The sequence below is a fragment of the Rhinopithecus roxellana genome, chromosome 19 (assembly GCF_007565055.1).
Source record: "Rhinopithecus roxellana isolate Shanxi Qingling chromosome 19, ASM756505v1, whole genome shotgun sequence".
NCBI lineage: Eukaryota > Metazoa > Chordata > Mammalia > Primates > Cercopithecidae > Rhinopithecus > Rhinopithecus roxellana.
In genome coordinates, this window is record NC_044567.1 from 20,581,328 (window position 1) to 20,600,482 (window position 19,155).

General features: G+C 39.6%; 1 protein-coding gene across 3 annotated transcripts in view; it reads left to right on the forward strand.

Moving 5' to 3' along the window:
- The window catches only part of GOSR1 (golgi SNAP receptor complex member 1), a 52,304-nt gene that overhangs the window by 18,146 nt on the left and 15,003 nt on the right, over positions 1-19,155 (forward strand). For all 3 annotated transcript variants that reach the window (XM_010367945.2, XM_010367946.2, XM_010367947.2), the window contains exon 7: positions 18,263-18,292. In XM_010367945.2, the coding sequence (XP_010366247.1) occupies positions 18,263-18,292 (30 nt within the window). The remainder of the gene's footprint in view (positions 1-18,262; positions 18,293-19,155) is intronic.

Sequence of the window (19,155 nt, forward strand, 5' to 3'; positions counted from 1 at the left end):
TCCCTCTTTACCCCTTTCCTATAGTTGTTAGGGGATGGAATATTTGTCCTGAGAAGGCCAATACACGCATCGGACGCTTGTCTGTATCCCCATTTGCTATGTAAGTATTTGACTCTTCAGCCATCCGGTACACTGTCTCTATCTCTGGTTTATACCTGTTGTCTCTGTGTCAGTACTCATTTCAGCTTTAGCCCATTGACTTCTTCCCTCACAACACTACTGAACTTGTCAATAGGCACATCAGTGATCTCCTGCATGCCAAGTCTCATGGACATTTTTCTTCATGTTGTTTGACTGCTGCTCTGCCTGACTTGATATTATAATCTCCTTTCCTTGAAACCCTAGGCTACTGTAGCACTACACTTTACTGATTCTCCACTTACCTTCCTTACTTGTTTTTGTTTTTTTCCTGAGTCCCTCCAGGTATGGCCTAGGAATCCTTTTAAACACAGTGCTCCAGGCAGAAATTAGTTGGAGTTAGTTCACAAGATGCAATTTATTTGCCATCCACCCTTGCATTTCAGCTCCGTTATTTGTCCTTGACATGCCTGTCTATAAAAACACTTTCTCCTTCCCAGAGATGGCAGCTAACAAGACCTAGCAAAGAGAAATGGGAATTTTCATTCACAATTTCATAGGGAAAGCAATTGGTAAGATTATTTTACTGCCAAGGATAATAAGATTAATGAGAGAGTTGAAGAAAGAGGCATGAATTCTGAAATTGTCTAGAACCATCTAAGAGGTAAAGCTGAGGAGTTTTATCCACACTTGTAGGCTGCGATTGTTTTCATAGAAGTACTCTCTGGTTTATGGGCATGTTATTGATCACAACTAGAATTGCAGATTGTGTGCGTTTAATACATCAGCTTAAAAATCCTTGACATTTTTTTTTTTTTTTGAGACGGAGTCTGGCTCTGCTGCCTAGGCTGGAGTGCAGTGGCCAGATCTCAGCTCACTGCAAGCCCCGCCTCCTGGGTTTATGCCATTCCCCTGCCTCAGCCTCCCAAGTAGCTGGGACTACAGGCGCCCGCCTTGTCACCCGGCTAGTTTTTTGTAGTTTTTAGTAGAGACGGGGTTTCACCGTATTAGCCAGGATGGTCTTGATCTCCTGACCTCGTGATCCGCCCGTCTCGGCCTCCCAAAGTGCTGGGATTACAGGCTTAAATCCTTGACATTTAAAAATACCTTTGGCAGAGTTTTACAGTAGTCATGATATTTAAAATTTATTCTAATTTGTTGGTTTCTTAGAGTATAATTTCATTTAGTCACATGTATGATAAGGACATACAGACTTCTTGCTGGGGGCATTGGCTCATGCCTGTAATGCTTGTAATCCCCACTACTCAGGAGGCTGAGTTGGGAGGATTGCTTGAGGCCAAGACTTTGAGATGGGCCTGGGCAACATAGCAAGACTGTCTCTAAAATAATAATAATAATAATAATACTGAGTATATTTTTTGGTTTCTAGGGTTAATTTTTTTTCATCTTTCTCTCATTAATTTACCACTTTTATCTGACTAAGATACCTTAAGTTTCTTTATTCCTTGGATTGGTAGTATAATGAAATTATTTGGGCAGGGTTTTGAAACCAGAGAGACCTGGGTTCAAATCCTGGTGTGGACTCTATCTTTTGAGGTAAAGTCCTTTAAATCCTCTGACTTTCCAGTGTCTTTTAAATGGGTAATATAACCCTTACTTTATGGACTGTTGCAGAGATGAGAGAGGATGTATGTAAATGTTTACCTAACACAGTGCTTGATATGTAGTAGATGAATTCTAAAATTATACTGAGCCATTTTTCCCATAGTGGCTTTAGAAAAGAAAAGTATACTCATACATTAGAATTGTGCACCTAGGGCTAAGTGACTCTAGCCCTGTGGAACCTGTCAATGCCAGAATGGTATGTAGGATTAGATAGATTAATGTCACCTGACCCTGATTGTCTATTGAAACTCAATGTATGACCAGGTGCAGTGGCTGACGCCTGTAATTCCCACACTTTGGGAGGCCAAGGTGGGCGGATCACTTGAAGTCAGGAGTTCAAGACCACCCTGGCCAACCCGGTGAAACCCCATCTCTACCAAAAATACAAAAATAAGACAGGTGTGGTGGCAGGCGCCTATAATCCCAGCTACTCAGGAGGCTGAGGCAGGAGAATTGCTTGAGCCTGGGAGGCAGAAGTTGCAGTGAGCTGAGATCGCGCTACACCGTGCGAGCATAGGTGACAGCAATACTCCATCTCAAAAAAAAAAAAAAAAAAAGAAAAACTCTTTTTAAATTACTCCTATTAGTCATTAGTCTTATATATCAGTATAATGAATACTTTATTTATTCAAAACCTCTTTTTTTTAGACGGAGATAATAAAATTTCAGTTGCATTCCACCTGTTTCTTCATGTGCATGTCTGGATGCTCGTGTAATTTGTTGGTACCAGTTTTGGTTGTTTAAACGAGCGTTTGTTGAGCATCTGTGTTGTGGAAAGTATTGTGCTGGGTGCTGGAGATAGCACAGGTGGCATCATCCCTGTCCTTAGTGAGCTCAGCCAGAGGGGGTGGGGAGCAGAAAAGAAATGTGAATCGGTAGTTTCAGTGCAAAGTAATAAGTGCTTTATTATGATGTGCAAAGGTTTGTGCGCACCCTAGAGGAGCACATAAAAGGGAGTCATTAACTTCCTGAAGCTTCTGAAAGGGCTTTAGAGAAGTCAGACATTTGATTTGATTCTTGAGGAATGGGTAGGTGTTCTCCAAGTAGAGATAGAAAAAGATTGAAAAGTTGAAACTCAGACCTCATAACCATGCCTTCCTGTCTTCTCTTCTTAAATCTGTATCATTCCTGATACATTATTAAATGGATCTATTTTGAAACGTCGTGCATTTACTCCACATCCAAACCCTCTCCCAGGTTATAGGCCTCACTCATGCACCTGAAGAGGACACACAGGGCAAAAGAAAGTGAGCAGTGGCGGGGGGCTCTGAGGGTCATGGGGGTCAGCCGAGGCTGCCATTCTTTTTCCTCGTAAATCAGATTTACTGAGGTAGAACGTACTTGCAGTAAAAATGTATCCATTTTAAGTTTACGGTTTGGTACGTTTTAACAAATGTATAGACTCTTAACTGACACCATGGTCAAGACAGAGAATATTTCTATCACCTCAGAAAAGATCCTTATTCCCCTTTGGAGTCAGTCCCTGTCCCCCAGTCACGGGCAGCTGCTTACTGGCTTTCTGTCACTATAGATGAGTCTTACCTTTTCCAGAATTTTATACAAATGAATTCATACAGTCTGCACTTACTTCACCTAGCATAGTGTTTCTAAGATTCGTTGTTTTTCTTAAATGTCAGTAATTGATTTCTTTCTATAGCAGAATGACTTCCATTGTATGATATACCACAATTTCTTTATTCACTCAACCATTGTTGCACATTTGGGTTATTTTCAGTTTTTGGCTATTACAAACAAAATTATTATGAACATTCATAAACAAAACTTTTTTGGTCATACGTTCTCATTCCTTTTTTTTTTCTTTTTTTTTTTTGAGATGGAGTCTCGCTCTGGCACCCAGGCTGGAGTGCAATGGTGCAATCTTGGCTCACAGCAACCTCCGCCTCTCAGGTTCACGCCAGTCTTCTGCCCCAGCCTCCCGAGTAGCTGGGACTACAGGCTCCTGCCACCAAGCCCGGCTCATTTTTTGTATTTTTCGTAGAGAGGGGATTTCACCATGTTAGCCAGTATGGTCTCAATTTCCTGACCTCGTGATCTACCCACCTTGGCCTCCCAAAGTGCTGGGATTACAGGCATGAGCCACCATACCCGGCCGTTCTCATTCCTCTTGAGTAAATACTAGGAGTTGTATTGTTGAGTTGTATGGTAAGTATGTGTCCCAATTTATAAGAAAGTGTCAAACTTTTCCAAAGTGGTTATACCATTTTTGCATTTCTGTCAGTCATACGTGAGAGTTCAGATTGCTTTAAGTCCTTGCCAACACACCTTTCCTTTGTAGCCATTTTAGTAGAAGTGTAAGGGTTTTTATTGTCGTTTTGATTTGTATTTCTCTAAGGACTGGTGATGTTAAGCCTTCCTTCAAGTTCTTATTAGCCATTTGCATATCTTCTTTTTTATTATTCACAACTCACAGGTTATTATGACATTTGTATATCTTCTTTAGTGAGCGGTCTGTTCAAGTCTTTTTGCCTTTTGTTGTGGGCCTTTTTCTATTGTGTTAAAAGGGTTCTTTGTGTACTCTGGATGTAAGTCCTTTGTCAGATAAAGGCTTTGCAAGTATTTTCTTTGAGCCTGTGACTTCCTTTTCATTTTCATCTGGTGACTTTCAAAAGAGCAGAGGTTTTTAATTTTGATGAAGTCTGGTTGATCAGTTTTTTCTTTCTGATTCATGTATTTTTGGTCTATTTAAGATTTCTTGGCTGTCCTAAGGTTACAATTTTTTTTCTTTTGTTTTCTTTCAGGAGTTTTAGTCCTAGCTTTTTTATTTGTTTGTTTTTAAACCTGAAGCATCATACAGTTTTAGCTTTTTTTTCTTTTTTTTTCTTTAGTTTAAGTTCTAGGGTACATGTGCACACCGTGCAGGTTTGTTACATATGTATACATGTGCCATGTTGGTGTGCTGCGCCTGTTAACTCATCATTTACATTAGGTATATCTCCTAATGCTGTTCCTCCCCTCTCCCCCAACTCCCCGGCAGGCCCGGTGTGTGATGTTCCCCACCGTGTCCATGTGTTCTCATTGTTCAGTTCCCACCTATGAGTGAGAACATGCGGTGTTTGGTTTTCTGTCCTTGTGATAGTTTGCTGAGAATGATGGTTTCCAGCTTCATCCATGTCCCTATAAGGGACATGAACTCATCCTTTCTTGTGGCTGCATAGTATTCCATGGTATATGTGTGCCACATTTTCTTAATCCAGTCTGTCACAGTTGGACATTTGGTTTGATTCCAAGTCTTTGCTATTGTGAATAGTGCTGCAATAAACATACATGTGCATGTGTCTTTGTAGTAGAATGATTTATAATCTTTTGGGTATATACCCAGTAATGGGATGGCTGGGTCAAATGGTATTTCTAGTTCTAGATCCTTGAGGAATCGCCACACTGTTTTCCACAATGGTTGAACTAGTTTACAGTCCCACCAACAGTATATAAGTGTTCCTGTTTCTCCACATCCTCTCCGGCATCTGTTGTTTCCTGACTTTTTAATGATTGCCATTCTAACTGGTGTGAGATGGTATCTCACTGTGGTTTTGATTTGCATTTCTCTGATGGCGAGTGATGATGAGCATTTTTTCATGTGTCTGTTGACTGTACGAATGTCTTCTTTTGAGAAGTGTCTGTTCATATCCTTTGCCCACTTTTTGATGGGGTTGTTTCCTTTTCTCTTGTAAATTTGTTTGAGTTCTTTGTAGGTTCTGGATATTAGCCCTTTGTCAGATGAGTAGATTGCAAAAATTTTCTCCCATTCTGTAGGTTGCCTGTTCAGTCTGATGGTAGTTTCTTTTGCTGTGCAGAAACTCTTTAGTCTAATTGGATCCCATTTGTCAATTTTGGCTTTTGTTGTCATTGCTTTTGGTGTTTTAGACATGAAGTCCTTGCCCATGCCTATGTCCTGAATGGTATTGCCTAGGTTTTCTTCTAGGGGTTTTATGGTATTAGGTCTTATGTTTAAGTGTTTAATCCATCTTGAATTAATTTTTGTATAAGGTGTAAGGAAAGGATCCAGTTTCAGCTTTCTACATATGGCTAGCCAGTTTTCCCAGCACCATTTATTAAATGGGGAATCCTTTCTCCATTTCTTGTTTTTGTCAGGTTTGTCAAAGATCAGATGGTTATAGATGTGTGATATTATTTCCGAAGGCTCTATTCTGATCCATTGGTGTATATCTCTGTTTTGGTACCAGTACCATGCTGTTTTGGTTACTGTATCTTTGTAGTATAGTTTGAAGTCAGGTAGTGTGATGCCTCCAGCTTTGTTCTTTTGGCTTAGGATTGTCTTGGCAATGCGGGCTCTTTTTTGGTTCCATATGAACTTTAAAGCAGTTTTTTCCAATTCTGTGAAGAAAGTCATTGGTAGCTTGATGGGGATGGCATTAAATCTATAAATGACCTTGGGCAGTATGGCCATTTTCACGATATTGATTCTTCCTATGCATGAGCATGGAATGTTCTTCCATTTGTTTGTGTCCTCTTTTATTTCACTGAGCAGTGGTTTGTAGTTCTCCTTGAAGAGGTCCTTCACATCCCTTGTAAGTTGGATTCCTAGGTATTTTATTCTCTTTGAAGCAATTGTGAATGGGAGTTCACTCATGATTTGGCTCTCTGTCTGTTATTGGTGTATAGGAATGCTTGTGAGTTTTGCACATTGATTTTGTATCCTGAGACTTTGCTGAAGTTGCTTATCAGCTTAAGGAGCTTTTGGGCTGAGACGATGGGGTTTTCTAAATATACAATCATGTCATCTGCAAACAGGGACAATTTGACTTCCTCTTTTCCTAATTGAATACCCTTTATTTCTTTCTCTTGCCTGATTGCCCTGGCCAGAACTTCCAACACTATGTTGAATAGGAGTGGTGAGAGAGGGCATCCCTGTCTTGTGCCAGTTTTCGAAGGGAATGCTTCCAATTTTTGCCCATTCAGTATGATATTGGCTGTGGGTTTGTCATAAATAGCTCTTATTATTTTGAGGTACGTCCCATCAGTACCTAGTTTATTGAGAGCTTTTAGCATGAAGGGCTGTTGAATTTTGTCAAAGGCTTTTTCTGCATCTGTTGAGATAATCATGTGGTTTTTGTCTTTGGTTCTGTTTATATGATGGATTATGTTTATTGGTTTGCGTATGTTGAACCAGTCTTGCATCCCAGGGATGAAGCCAGCTTGATCATGGTGGATAAGCTTTTTGATGTGCTGCTGGATTCAGTTTGCCAGTATTTTATTGAGGATTTTTGGATCGATGTTCATCGGGGATATTGGTCTAAAATTCTCTTTTTTTTGTTGTGTCTCTGCCAGCCTTTGGTATCAGGATGATGTTGGCCTCATAAAATGAATTAGGGATGATTCCCTCTTTTTCTGTTGATTGGAATAGTTTCAGAAGGAATGGTACCAGCTCCTCCTTGTACCTGTGGTAGAATTTGGCTGTGAATCCCTCTGGTCCTGGACTTTATTTGGTTGGTAAGCTATTATTGCCTCAGTTTCAGAACCTGTTATTGTTCTATTCAAGGATTCAGCTTCTTCCTAGTTTAGTCTTGGTAGGGTGTATGTGTCCAGGAATTTATCCATTTCTTCTAGATTTTCTAGTTTATTTGCATAGAGGTGTTTATAGTATTCTCTGATGGTAGTTTCTGTGGGATTGGTGGTGATATCCCTTTTATCATTTTTTATTGCGTCTATTTGATTCTTCTCTCTTTTCTTATTTGTTAGTCTTGCTAGCAGTCTATCAATTTTGTTGATCTTTTCAGAAAACCAGCTGCTGGATTCATTGATCTTTTTGGAGGGTTTTTTGTGTCTCTATCTCCTTCAGTTCTGCTCAGATCTTAGTTATTTCTTGCCTTCTGCTAGCTTTTGAATGTGTTTGCCCTTGCTTCTCTAATTCTTTTAATTGTGATGTTAGGGTGTCAATTTCAAATCTTTCCTGCTTTCTCTTGTGGGTATTTAGTGCTATAAATTTCCCTCTACACACTGCTTTAAATGTGTCCCAGAGATTCTGGTATGTTGTGTCTTTGTTCTCATTGGTTTCAAAGACCATGTTTATTTCTGCCTTCATTTCGTTATGTACCCAGTAGTCATTCAGGAGCAGGTTGTTCAGTTTCCATGTAGTTGAGTGCTTTTGAGTGAGTTTCTTAATCCTGAGTTCTAGTTTGACTGCCCTGTGGTCTGAGAGACAGTTTGTTATAATTTCTGTTCTTTTACATTTGCTGAGGAGTGCTTTACTTCCAACTATGTGGTCAATTTTGGAATAAGTGAGATGTGGTGCTGAGAAGAATGTATATTCTGTTGTTTTGTGGTGGAGAGTTCTGTAGATGTCTATTAGATCCTCTTGGTGCAAAGCTGAGTTCCCAATTCCTGGATATCCTTGTTAACTTTCTGTCTCATTGATCTAATGTTGACATTGGGGTGTAAAAGTCACCCATTATTATTGTGTGGGTGTCTAAGTCCCTTTTTAGGTCTCTAAGGACTTGCTTTATGAATCTGGGTGCTCATGTATTGGGTGCATATATATTTAGGACAGTTAGCTCATCTTGTTGAATTGATCCCTTTACCATTATGTCATGGCCTTCTTTGTCTCTTTTGATCTTTGTTGGTTTAAAGTCTGTTTTATCAGAGACTAGGATTGCAACCCCTGCTTTTTTGTTGTTTTCCATTTGCTTGGTAGATCTTCCTCCATCCCTTTATTTTGAGCCTATGTGTGTCTCTGCACATGAGGTGGGTCTCCTGAATACAGCACACTGATGGGTCTTGACTCTTTATCCAATTTGCCAGTCTGTGTCTTTTAATTGGAGCATTTAGCCCATTTACATTTAAGGTTAATGTTGTTACGTGTGAATTTGATCCTGTCATTACGATGTTAGCTGGTTATTTTGCTCATTAGTTGATGCAGTTTCTTCCTAGTATCGATGGTCTTATTTGGCATGTTTTGCAGTGGCTGGTACCGGTTGTTCCTTTCCATGTTTAGTGCTTCCTTTAGGAGCTCTTGTAAGGCAGGCCTGGTGGTGACAAAATCTCTCAGCATTTGTTTGTCTATAAAGTATTTTATTTCTCCATCACTTATGAAGCTTAGTTTGGCTGGATATGAAAGCGTGGGTTGAAAATTCTTTTCTTCAAGAATGTTGAATATTGTCTCCCACTCTCTTCTGGCTTGTAGAGTTTCTGCCGAGAAATCTGCTGTTAGTCTGATGGGCTTCCCTTTGTGGGTAACCTGACCTTTCTCTCTGGCTGCCCTTAACATTTTTTCCTTTGTTTCAACTTTGGAGAATCTGACAATTATTTGTCTTGGAGTTTCTCTTCTCGAGGAGTATCTTTGTGGTGGTCTCTGTATTTCCTGAATTTAAATGTTGGCCTGCCTGCTAGGTTGGGGAAGTTCTCCTGGATGATATCCTGAAGAGTGTTTTCCAACATCACTTTCAGGTACACCAATCAGACGTAGATTTGGTCTTTTCATGTAGTCCCATGTTTCTTGGAGACTGTTCGTCTCTTTTTACTCTTTTTTCTCTAAACTTCTCTTCTCGCTTCATTTCGTTCATTTGCTCTTCAATCACTGATAACCCTTTCTTCCATTTGATCAAATCTGCTACTGAAGCTTGTGCATGCGTCACATAGTTTTCGTGCCATGATTTTCCGCTCCATCAGGTCATTTAAGGACTTCTCTACACTATTTATTCTAGTTAGCCATTCGTCTACTCCTTTTTCAAGGTTTTTAGCTTGTTTGTGATGGGTTTGAACATCTTCCTTTAGCTTGGAGAAGTTTGTTATTACTGATCGTCTGAAGCCTTCTCTCGACTTGTCAAAGTTGTTCCCCGTCTAAATTTGTTCTGTTGCTGGCGAGGAGCTGTGTTCCTTCGGAGGAGAAGAGGTGCTCTGATTTTCACAACTTTCATCTTTTCTGCTCTGGTTTCTCCCCATCTTTGTGATTTTATCTACCTTTGGTTTTTAATGATGGTGACGTACAGATGGGGTTTTGGTGTGGATATCCTTTCTGTTTGTTAGTTTTCCTTCTAACAGTCATGACCCCCAGCTGCAGGTCTGTTGGAGTTTGCTGGAGGTCCACTCCAGACCCCGTTTGCCTGGGTATCACCAGCGGAGGCTCCAGATCAGCAAATATTGCTGCCTAATCCTTCCTTTGAAAGCTTCGTCTCAGAGGGGCACCCGGCCTTATGAGGTACTGGGAGGTGCCTCCCAGTTAGGCTACTTAGGGTTCAGGGACCCACTTGAGGAGGCAGTCTGTCAGTTCTCAGATCTCAAACTCCTTGCTGGGAGAACCACTACTCCCTTCAGAACTGTCAGACAGGGACGTTTAAGTCTGCAGAAGTTTCTGCTGCCTTTTGTTCAGCTATGCCCTACCCCTAGAGGTGGAGTCTACAGAGGCAGGCAGGCCTCCTTGAGCTGCGGTGGGCTCCACCCAGTTTGAGCTTCCAGGCCACTTTGTTTACCTACTAAAGCCTCAGCAATGGTTTATGCCCCTCCCCCAGCCTGGCTGCCGTCTTGCAGTTTGATCTCAGACTGCTGTGCTAGCAGTGAGCGAGGCTCAGTGGGTGTGGGACCCTCCTCGTGTGCTGTTTGCTAAGGCTGTTGGAAAAGCGCAGTATTAAGATGGGAGTGTCCCGATTTTCCAGGTGCAGTCTGTCACGGCTTCCCTTTGCTAGGAAAGGGAACTCCCCAACCCCTCGCACTTCCTGGGTGAGGCGATGCCCTGCCCTGCTCCGTGGGATGCACCCACTTGTCTGGCAAGCCCCAGTGAGATGAACCTGGTACCTCAGTTGGAAATGCAGAAATCACTTGTCTTCTCCGTTGTTCATGCTGGGAGCTGCAGACTGGAGCTGTTCCTCTTCAGCCATCTTGGCGCCCTCTCCATACAGTTTTAGCTTTAACATTAGGTTTATAATCCACTTTGGCTTCACTTTTTTGTGTGGTGTAAGTTAAGGGTCAGGATTCATTTTTTTTTTAAACACGTGAATATTCCATTGTTTCAGTACCATTTGTTGAAAAGACTCTGCTTTCCTCTGTTTAATCTGTTCAGAGATGTTGACATCTTTGTAGAGAATTCACTGGACACTTGCTAGTTTATTTCTGAACTTTGTTCTGTCCCATTGACCTATGGATCCATCCTTAAGCCAGTTGCATTCGATTACCATAGCTTTATAATAAGTTTTGAAATGAGGTAGTGTGTAAGTCTTCTAACTTTATTCTGTATCTTCAAAGTTATTTTGACTCCCTGGGTCCTTTGTACTTCCATATAAATTTTAATATCAGATTGTTTAAAAGCCTGCTGAAATTTCAAATAAGATTATATTGAATCTAGAGATCCATTTGGAGAGAATTGCCATCTTAACAACCGTAAATCTTCCAATCCAGGAACAAGGTCTTGTATGAAAATATACAAAGAACTCTGAAAATTCAACAATTTAAAAGTGGAAAAAAGATCTGAACAGCCATCTTAACCAAAGAAGATATACAGACAATAAATTAAGCATATGAAAAGATACTTAATGTAATGAAGTGTCATTAGGGTACTGCAAATTAAAACAACAGTGAGATACCACTGCACAACTGTTAGAATGGCTAAAATCCAAAACACTGACAACATTAAAAGGAACACTGAAGGAAGTGGAGTAACAGGAATTCTCACTCATTGCTGGTTTGAATGCAGATGGTATAGCCACATTGGAAGAGAGTTTGGCAGTTTTCTTTTTCTTTCTTTCTTTTTTTTTTTTTTGAGACGGAGTATCGCTCTGTCGCCCAGGCTGGAGTGCGGTGGCGCGATCTTGGTTCACTGCATCCTCCGCCTCCCGGGTTTAAGCAGTTCTCTGCCTCAGCCTCCCAAATAGCTGGGATTACAGGTGTGTGCCACCACACCCGGCTAATTTTTGAATTTTTAGTAGAGACGGGGTTTCACCATCTTGGCCAGGCTGGTCTTGAACTCCTGACCTTGTGATCCGCCTGCCTCAGCCTCCCAAAATTCTGGGATTACAGGCATGAGCCACTGTGCCCATCCTGGCAGTTTTCTTAAAAAGCTAAATATGGTCTTACCATACATTCTAGCAGTCATATTCCTAGTGATTTTCCTAATGAATTGAAAACTTACGTCTACACAAAAACCTGTACATGAACGTTTTACAGAAGCTTCATTCATAATCGCCAAAAGTTGTAAGCAATCAAGATGTCTTAAAATAAGTAAGTGAATGGATAAACAAATGGTGGTACATCCATGCAGTGGAATATTATTCAGCCACACAAAGAAATAAGCTATCAAGCCTGGAAAAGACATGGGGGAACTTTAAATACATAAAAGCAGCCTATCTATGAAGGCTACATACTGTATGATTTTAACTATATGACATTCTAGACAAGGCAAAATTATAGAGACCGTAAGAAGATCAGCAATTCTCAGGGGCTGAGGATGGGAAAGGGAGGAAAAATGAATAGGTGAAGCACAGGATACTTAGGGCAATAAAACTCGTCTGTATGATACTGCAAGGATGGATCCATGACAAAACCCCCACCACCGTGCAATGCAGAGTCAACTCTAAGCATGGCATTTAGCTAGTAATGTATCAGTACTGGGTGATCAGTTGTGACACATGTGCCACACTCATCACAGGTGGAGGAGAATGGGTGTATAGTGTGTACTTTCTACTGAATGTTTCTATATGTCTAAAACTGTTCTAACAATAATTCTATTCATTTTTTAAAAAGGAAAAAGTGATTTACCAGGATCTCACTGCTAATGACTTAGCTTTTATTTTTTTATTTTCTCCTTGAACTGAGCAGGAATCTGTCAGGTGCTTCACTTTCTGTCTCCCGGTAACTTGCTGTGATTATGAAAATGTTTGTGCTAAACAACCCATGAACAAAGCAAATAAAGATATTCCTTCGTCTACCCAGACTGAAAGGAAATATGCCACCGCATCAGTGTTGATGAAAGAGAGGTTATAACTGGTTTCCACTTTCATCTTTGTTTTCCTGTATTTTCCGAATGTTCTCTGTAAAATAAAAAGCTCTTAGCACTAAAACAGTATATATGCGTTCCACTGCAGCTTAATTGTATTCAGTTAACATAATTGAATGAAGAGATTAAATAAGAAATGTAGAAATAAGTAAGACCTAGATCTTAAGGATCTCTCTGGTTAACTGTAAGTGAAAGACTGTCTCACCTCAATGCTTGATGTAAATGGTCTGATTGGTTAGTGACAACCTCATCAATTATTGCAGCTTGCAAAGGGATCGATTTTTAAATTTTTATTTATTATTCGTTATTTTTATGTACTTGCTTGTTTTCTCATTTAGTTGCTTACTTATTTGCTTATTACTTTCCTACCATTTTAAAAGAGGAAGATACTAAGTGATTTCGCCAAGTTCTTACATTTTGTTGGTTTAAATTGCTTTAGTATATATGCATGAAATCGCATGTTTGCTCTTGAAATGTGTGCCTTTTGTAGTGTGTGTGTTGGGGAAAATAAGTTATTTTTTAAAAAGAGAATTATTTAAATATGCCTTTAGTGATTCCTCAGTATGACAACTGGTAGTGAAATGTAGCTTATTGTTTTCAGCTAGTTTAAATTGGTCTTGAGACAAATGGAAATTTGTTTCTTAATTACAGGCTCTAGATGACTTTATAGAATATCTCTGGGCTATTATCAAGTACTTGCTTAAGAAGGATAATTCTACTTGATTATATATTTTTTACCCCAACGGAAAATAAGTTTAAATTTGATTTTAACCAGATGATGCCATCTGCATGGAGTCACTCTGATGTTGTGTCCACACTGTCCAAGAAAGGTTTTAATGAATGGTGTTTGTTTACTTTATTTGGTCTTAGCCAAATGAGTAAAGACCTGGAGACTGGGCAATTTGAGAAGACATTTAGGAATCACTGGCTTTTCTCTGTTGATGCCACAATGTAAACTAAGGATGACAGTGGGTAGGGAATGTGTGTGGAATTCCTGTGTGATTCACTGTAACTGGTGTGCTAAATGCATGGTTAAGCTGGTGTCAGCATCGTCTTTCTGTAAGTTAAAGATCCCTTCTGTGAGCAGGACTCCTGTGGACTCATGTATGTTGTATTTTGAAATATGTTTTAGAGGATATTTTATGACTTAAAGGGAAGAAAAACCGCTTCTTCTATAGGGTAGCATATTTGGGATTATAATTTTCGTTTTTTTTTTTTTTTTTTTTTTTTTTTTGAGACGGAGTCTTGCTCTGTAGCCTGGGCTGGAGTGCAGTGGCCGGATCTCAGCTCACTGCAAGCTCCGCCTCCCGAGTTTACGCCATTCTCCTGCCTCAGCCTCCGGAGTAGCTGGGACTGTAGGCGCCCGCCACCTCGCCCGGCTTGTTTTTTTTGTATTTTTTAATAGAGACGGGGTTTCACCGTGTTAGCCAGGATGGTCTCGATCTCCTGACCTCGTGATCCGCCCGTCTCGGCCTCCCAAAGTGCTGGGATTACAGGCTTGAGCCACCGCGCCCGGCCTTTAATTTTCGTTTTCTTTAGGTTGCTTTCAGTTTACTTTTTTTTTTTTTTTTTTAGGCGGGGTCTCGCTGGTTCACCCAGCCTGTAGGACAATGGCGTGATCTCGGGTCACTGCAACCTCTGCCTCCCAGGTTCAAGGATTCTCCTGCCTCAGCCTCCTGAGTAGCTGGGATTGTAGGCACCTGCCACCACACCCAGCTAATTTTTGTATTTTTAGTAGAGACGAGGTTTCACCATGTTGGCCAGGCTGGTCTCGAACTCCTGACCTCAGGTGATCCATCTGCCTCAACCTCCCAAAGTGCTGGGATTACAGGCGTGAGCCACTGTGCCTGGCCAGTTGGTTTCATTTTCGAGTGAATCCAGCAAACACTCTTTTCTTTGACTGCAGTTCCAGTATTGCTATAAAATTGCTATAATATGGGGATAGTTGTCAGTCTCAAATATATAAAATGACCAATTTCAGTGACCATTTATCCTTTTAAGAAAACCTATTCTATGAAAATCCAATTTTATGCAAAAAGTGGGAAATAAGTGGGGGCGGGGCGCAAGTGTTTGCTTTATGAGACTATTTGATTCATGTAAATAGAAAACGGTTTTATTACATGTAAAATGTGATTTAAATTGGTCAAAATGACATTTTCAGAAAGTATACCTAAAACATATGTACTCATTACGTAATGAGTACTAAAAGCGAGTGTCATTACGTAGAATAAGGATTCTATCTGTGTGCCACAAACAACTTCAAAGAATTTTCTTTATATATAATGACACAGAAAGTTGTTCCTTAGCATCCATTTCAACTCCAGTTCCTCAGGAACATTGAGTACAAATTATAATGAGTTTATTTTCCAACTAAAGTATAGTAGTTAGGCTAGTTTATTAGCTCTTTTAATTCTGACCTGTATGATTGAGAATAGATACAAGAGAATTACAGAAAGCAGATAGTGGAAATGATGAAGTGTACCTGGCTGACTTTCTGACAATTTGCGTGAAATGCTTGGCTTTGTAATTTTATGTTTCTTTCTAGGCTGATACATTGAGTTTATTTAGTTAGAAATAGACTGGTTGTCTGTTTTTTTAAATGCTGCTTCACAGTTATATACTACTTAAGGTATGTCGCTTTGTAGTCAATCTAAATTGGAATTGGGTTTTTGTTATTGTCAAATATTGGTACACTGGTCACTTTATGAATATTTAACTTTTTGTTTTGAGTTAATTATAGATTTGCATGCATGCAGTTTTAAGAAATAATACAGAGAGGCTGGATGTGGTGGCTTATGCCTGTGATTCCAGTTACTTGGGAGGCTGAGGCAGGAGGATCGCTTGAAGCTCAGGAGTTCAAAGTTGCAGTGAGCTGTGATGGTGCCACTGCACTCTAGCCTGGGTGACAGTGAGACCCCATCTCTACAAGGAAAAACAGTAATAATACAAAGAAATGTCATGTACGGGACTACCAGATTTTATTGTGCTTTGCTTTATTGCACTTTGCAGATATTATTTTTTACAAACTGAAGGTTGGTGGCAACCCTGTGTCAAGCAAGTCTTGCCGTTTTTCTAACAGCATATGCTCACTTCATGTCTCTGTGTTACATTTTGGTAACAGTATTTTAGATGTTTTCATGATTATCATATCTGTTATGGTGATCAGTGATCCTTGATGTTACTCTTGTAATTATTTACAACCTCACTGATAGAAGAAGGTGAACTTAATAAATGTTGTGTATGTGTGGAGTTTTTTTGTTTTGTTTTGTGACAGGATCTTTCTCTGTTGTGACCTTGTGACCAGTTCACCAGATGCCTTTTGGCATGTGTCTTGTCAGTCTTCATTGTAAGATCTTGGCAGGTTAGAGCCGTATCTTTGTAGCCACTTTCTGACCCAATACCCTTCAGGGGTGCTTCTATACGTGTTTGTTAGAAGAGTAAGTGCATACTTAGTAATCATAGATTTCATCAGAATAGTGAGTTTATCTGGAAATTTATATCAATTTTATGCTTAGATTTACCATCTGTAGTTATTGAGAAACTAATAAAAAATACTTGACACTTACTATATGCGAGGTATTGATCCAGTCACTATCTATACAAACCCCTTTATATGAACAAGTAGGTTTTATGATCCTTGCCAGTTTACAGATGAGAAAACTGGGGCACGGAGAAACTTGCCTTGTGTCGAATAACTAGTAAGTGGTAGATTCAGCATTTAAATAGCCACATAATCTGTCTTTCACTACCATCTTTGTAATTTTTGAAATTTTAAATAACAGGATTTATATATGCTATTTATGACTCCCCCCGCCGCCCCCGAGACGTAGTCTAGCTTGTCACCCAGTCTGGAGTGCAGAGGCGCAATCTAGGCTCACTGCAACCTCCGCCTCCCAGGTTCAAGCGATTCTCCTGCCTCAGCCTCCCAAGTAGCTGGGATTAAAAGCACCCGCCACCACCACCAGTTAATTTTTGTATTTTCAGTAGAGACGGGGTTTCACTGTGTTGGCCAGGCTGGTCAAGAACTGCTGACCTCATGGTCCACCTGCCTCGGCCTCCCAAAGCTCTGAGATTACAGACGTGCGCCACTGCGCCTGGCTGGTATTTATGACTTTTTAAAGCTCGTTTGTTCCCTAATATATGCAATAATTTAGATTACCTAGTCCACTACTTTATAATGAAACCTTGACTTACTGCTTTGTATCATGAACTTAGAAATTCTTTTGGAAATGAGTAGTTGGAAAAATACATGCAAATATTTTTGAGTGCCTACTGTGTACCTTACTCTATGCCAAGTGGATACAGATGTCTGGAAGTTTGTTTTCCCACTTCTGCTGTAAAGCGAGCCCTTCACCAAACTTTACCTATTCATTTATCCCTAAAATGGCTTTGTTTGTTTCTTTCTTTCCAATGTGTGCTGCATAAAGGGAAACAATTTACAGATGAAAGGTGTATTTGGTATCTTTATTAATATTCTTGAATTCTAAAGTCTGAAATTTGTTTTAGTTTCAAAAAAAAAAAAAAAAAACCTGTTTCCCAAAAAAGAAATAAACATTAAGGTGTAAATATTTACTATTTACAGACATCAGAATTATATTTGCCTATCCTGTCTCAACAAGTTGGTTCTAATTCTTAAGTTCTGAATAGATGATAGTGACAACTTTGAGCTATTTAAAGAGAAAGTTCATTTCTTTATGCTGTCATTAAAACTGTCCCAACTTTAATTATCAGGTATCTCTGTGGAAAAAATCGATTTAAGCTAGCAAAAGTAAGATAGAAATTATTTGTTTGGAGTTTTTTTGAGACAGAGTCTCGTTCTGTGGCCCAGGCTGGAGTGCAGTGGCACGATGGTCTCGGCTTACTGCAACCTATGCCTCCCAGGTTCAAGCAGTTCTTGTGCCTCAGTCTACTGAATAGCTGAGACTACAGGCACACATTAGCATACCCAGCTAATTGTTGTATTTTTGATAGATACAGGGTTTCACCATGTTGGCCAGGCTGGTCTCGAACTCCTGGCCTCAAGTGATCCACCTGCACTGGCCTACCAAAGTGCTGGGATTACTGGCATGAGCCACCATGCCTGCTCATAAGATGGAAATTATATATATTGTATGCGAATGAAATTAAATTTATTTCAAAGTCCAGGCCAGCCACGGTGGCTCACATCTGTAATCTCAGCCCTTTAGGAGGCCAAGTTGGGCGAATTACCTGAGGTCAGGAGTTCGAGACCAGCCTGGCCAACGTGGTGAAACCCCCATCTCTACTAAAAATAAAAAAATTAGCCAGGCATGGTGGCAGGTGCCTGTAATCCCAGCTACTTGGGAGGCTGAGGCAGGAGAATTACTTGAACCCAGGAGGCGGAGGTTGCAGTGAGTTGAGATTACACCACTGCATTCCAGCCCAGGCAACAGAACGAGACTCTGTCTTTAAAAAAAAAAAAAAATTAGAGTCCAGAATTTTCCCCAGATGCTTTCAAAAAGCTAGACATTCTGTATACATAAATGACTAAAAAGTTTATCTATAGATGTAGAAAAATTAATACAGGTTTTAAGTGTTCATTTAGTAAATTCAGAATTTGAATTTTCTTTTTATTTGCAGCTCAGATCGTCTGATAGAAGAGACAATAAGGTAGGAATAAGTTTTTGTTTTGCTTTGTTCGTTTTTGTTTGCACATAAATTTAATGAACAGTGTTATAGCTGTTTTAGAATTAAAGAAAAAACATTTTAATGAACAGATCAGAGTTAAAGTTCATTTATCCTCCTTAAAGATGAAATTTTTACTATGTCCTTCCCTTATAAGAGATGTTTGACACCCAAGTATATTTCCATAATTACTTTAAGTTGTTTTACTTAGGTTAATTTTTCCAATTAATTTATATTTAATATTTTCAATCTCAATCTTTTTATTCTCACTTTTTAAAGGAAAGCGATTTTAAGCGTAATTTGATAAATAATTTTATGCCATTCATATAGACTTTTCTGTTATAGCACCTGCAAAAAATCTGCAGTAATAGTTCATAGTATCTGTAATAACATTGAACTAGTTTCTTGCTTAAGTTAAGGGACATTTATTTGTTGTTTTGAACTACTTAGCTTTCTAGGTTTGATGAATTTTAAAACATCTATTTTATGACAGTAAAAAAGAACATTAACTAGATATAGTCTCTGTGCTCTAGAATTCACCAATGTGTAAAGCATTGGTTTTCAGAAAAGGTAAATCAAAGTACATGACAATAACAAATGTGTGTGTGTGTGTGTATGTATGTATGTGTGTGTGTATACATATATATGTGTGTGTGTGTATATATATATATATATATTTTTTTTTAAGATAGAGTTTCACTCTTGTTGCCCAGGCTGGAATGCAGTGGTGCCATCTCAGCTCATTGCATCCTTCACCTCCCAGGTTCAAGTGATTCTCCTGCCTCAGACTCCTGAGTAGCTGGGATTTCAGGTGTGTGCCACCACGCCCGGCTAATTTTTTGTAGTTT